Genomic DNA, 3,357 nt, shown 5'->3' with positions numbered 1-3,357 from the left:
CAAAACAGCAAGCAGCAGCTACATCACTTGCCAGCAGTAAAAATGTCACCATGTAATAAATGTCAGAATATAAATCAGGGATTTAAAATATTGTACAATGGGCAAACACTGACTAAATCATTTATACATAACTATTGTAAAAACGAAGCACTTTTTTTATTACATTATTTTCACTGGAGTTCCTCTTTAAGCCACATAAGACTGGGCTATCATGCTAGCCAAACCCAACTACCCACTCATTGCTGCTTGGTAAACTACTGAGATACTCGTTACCTTTAAGATTGAAGTTTGGCAATCTGATTGCCCTGAAAATAGAGTAATTGATGCAAGACTTGAGGGTTTTTTCTTGTTCATTGCAGCCTGACTCTTTTCTTGTCGATTGCAGTCTGGCTCCTTTCTTGTTGATTGCAGTCTGGCTCCTTTCTTGTCGATTGCAGCCTGGCTCCTTTCTTGTTGATTGCAGTCTGGCTCCTTTCTTGTCAATTGCAGTCTGGCTCCTTTCTTGTCAATTGCAGTCTGGCTCCTTTCTTGTCAATTGCAGTCTGGCTCCTTTCTTGTTGATTGCAGTCTGTTTCCTTTCTTGTCGATTGCAGTCTGGCTCCTTTCTTGTTGATTGCAGTCTGGCTCCTTTCTTGTTGATTGCAGTCTGGCTCCTTTCTTGTCAATTGCAGTCTGGCTCCTTTCTTGTTGATTGCAGTCTGGCTCCTTTCTTGTTGATTGCAGTCTGGCTCCTTTCTTGTCAATTGCAGTCTGCCTCCTTTCTTGTCGATTGCAGTCTGGCTCCTTTCTTGTTGATTGCAGTCTGGCTCCTTTCTTGTCAATTGCAGTCTGGCTCCTTTCTTGTTGATTGCAGTCTGGCTCCTTTCTTGTCAATTGCATTCTGGCTCTTTTCTTGTCGATTGCAGCCTGGCTCCTTTCTTGTTGATTGCAGTCTGGCTCCTTTCTTGTTGATTGCAGTCTGGCTCCTTTCTTGTCGATTGCAGTCTGGCTCCTTTCTTGTTGATTGCAGTCTGGCTCCTTTCTTGTTGATTGCAGTCTGGCTCCTTTCTTGTCAATTGCAGTCTGGCTCCTTTCTTGTTGATTGCAGTCTGCCTCCTTTCTTGTCGATTGCAGTCTGGCTCCTTTCTTGTTGATTGCAGTCTGGCTCCTTTCTTGTCAATTGCAGTCTGCCTCCTTTCTTTTTGATTGCAGCCTGGCTCCTTTCTTGTTGATTGCAGCCTGGCTCCTTTCTTGTTGATTGCAGTCTGGCTCCTTTCTTGTTGATTGCGGCATGGCTCCTTTCTTGTCGATTGCAGTCTGGCTCCTTTCTTGTTGATTGCAGTCTGGCTCCTTTCTTGTTGATTGCAGTCTGTTTCCTTTCTTGTTGATTGCAGTCTGGCTCCTTTCTTGTCTATTGCAGTCTGGCTCCTTTCTTGTTGATTGCAGTCTGGCTCCTTTCTTGTTGATTGCAGTCTGGCTCCTTTCTTGTTGATTGCAGTCTGGTTCCTTTCTTGTTGATTGCAGTCTGTTTCCTTTTTTGTCGATTGCAGCATGGCTCTTTTCTTGGCGATTGCAGCATGGCTCTTTTCTTGTCGATTGCAGCATGGCTCTTTTCTTGTCGATTGCAGCCTGGCTCCTTTCTTGTCGATTGCAGTCTGGTTCCTTTCTTGTCGATTGCAGCCTGGCTCTTTTCTTGTCGATTGCAGTCTGGCTCCTTTCTTGTCGATTGCAGTCTGGCTCCTTTCTTGTTGATTGCAGCATGGCTCCTTTCTTGTCAATTGCAATCTGGTTCCTTTCTTGTCGATTGCAGTCTGGCTCCTTTCTTGTTGATTGCAGTCTGGCTCCTTTCTTGTTGATTGCAGTCTGGCTCTTTTCTTGTCGATTGCAGTCTGGCTCCTTTCTTGTCGATTGCAGTCTGGCTCCTTTCTTGTTGATTGCAGTCTGGCTCCTTTCTTGTCAATTGCATTCTGGCTCTTTTCTTGTCGATTGCAGTCTGCCTCCTTTCTTGTCGATTGCATTCTGGCTCTTTTCTTGTTGATTGCAGTCTGCCTCCTTTCTTGTCGATTGCAGTCTGGCTCCTTTCTTGTCGATTGCAGTCTGGCTCCTTTCTTGTTGATTGCAGTCTGGCTCTTTTCTTGTCGATTGCATTCTGGCTCTTTTCTTGTCGATTGCAGTCTGCCTCCTTTCTTGTCGATTGCAGTCTGGCTCCTTTCTTGTCGATTGCAGTCTGCCTCCTTTCTTGTCGATTGCAATCTGGCTCCTTTCTTGTTGATTGCAGTCTGGCTCCTTTCTTGTCGATTTCAGCATGGCTCTTTTCTTGTCGATTGCAGCCTGGCTCCTTTCTTGTTGATTGCAGCCTGGTTCCTTTCTTGTCGATTGCAGTCTGGCTCCTTTCTTGTTGATTGCAGTCTGGTTCCTTTCTTGTCAATTGCAGCCTGGCTCCTTTCTTGTTGATTGCAGTCTGGCTCCTTTCTTGGCGATTGCAGCCTGGCTCCTTTTTTGTTGATTGCAGTCTGGCTCCTTTCTTGTCGATTGCAGTCTGGCTCCTTTCTTGTCGATTGCAGCGTGGCTTCTTTCTTGTCAATTGCAGTCTGGCTCCTCTCTTGTCAATTGCAGTCTGCCTCCTTTCTTGTTGATTGCAGTCTGGCTCCTCTCTTGTCGATTGCAGTCTGGCTCCTTTCTTGTTGATTGCAGTCTGGCTCCTTTCTTGTCGATTGCAGTCTGGCTCCTTTCTTGTCGATTGCAGTCTGGCTCCTTTCTTGTCGATTGCAGTCTTCTTCTAGGAAAACAGAAGAGTCTCTAGAGGAGTCCTGTCCTTTTAAAGATTTTCTGCTCAACTAATTTCCTGCCACGGGCTCTACCTATACTTATAGATTTGTCAGGGCCTTGTTTTTAACTCGCGCTGCTGATTTTAACTCAAATGAATCAACCCAAAATTCCTCTAGTAAGTTACAAATAATAACATATTACCAGAATGATTTTATTGATTCCACTTTTACATATTCTGAGTTAACATGGAAATGGAGACCCCTGTACCACTGGCTGGGTGAGGGTGTTGATTTGTACTCTAGTGAGTCAAGTTTGAATGAAGTCTTTAGAGAGGTGGGGTAACCAGCGGTAGTCTATGCTTGTTACAGTCTTACTAAAGTTCACTGCATGAGGCCTCTTATCCACAAAATAACCTTATAGCAGCTAGTAAGCACATAGGAAAAGTCGCATCAAACTGCGGTTAATATGGAGCAATTTATTTTAAGTACATCTTTTGCTTTCTATTTTATTGTTAAACGACATCCGAGGTGAAAATAAACTGATGAGAAAAAAAATTGTATCCATCCTCCTGCTCCTAAAAATGATGATTTTTTTTAGCTATCCCACATT

General features: G+C 44.0%; 1 protein-coding gene across 1 annotated transcript; it reads right to left on the bottom strand.

Moving 5' to 3' along the window:
• Nucleotides 1–869: 869 nt before the first annotated feature.
• Nucleotides 870–1,997, bottom strand: LOC137504871 (caldesmon-like). Its single transcript, XM_068233466.1, has one exon. It carries the CDS (start codon nt 1,995–1,997, stop codon nt 870–872), a length of 1,128 nt encoding a protein of 375 aa, XP_068089567.1.
• Nucleotides 1,998–3,357: the final 1,360 nt, after the last annotated feature.

This window comes from Hyperolius riggenbachi, chromosome 4 (genome assembly GCF_040937935.1).
Source record: "Hyperolius riggenbachi isolate aHypRig1 chromosome 4, aHypRig1.pri, whole genome shotgun sequence".
NCBI classification, from domain to species: Eukaryota; Metazoa; Chordata; class Amphibia; order Anura; family Hyperoliidae; genus Hyperolius; species Hyperolius riggenbachi.
This window is presented reverse-complemented; position numbering and strand designations above follow the sequence as displayed.

Excerpts from the sequence above, each read along its gene's own strand:
- LOC137504871 (XM_068233466.1), bottom strand. The coding sequence starts at position 1,997 with ATGCAATCGACAAGAAAGGAGGCAGACTGCAATCGACAAGAAAAGAGC.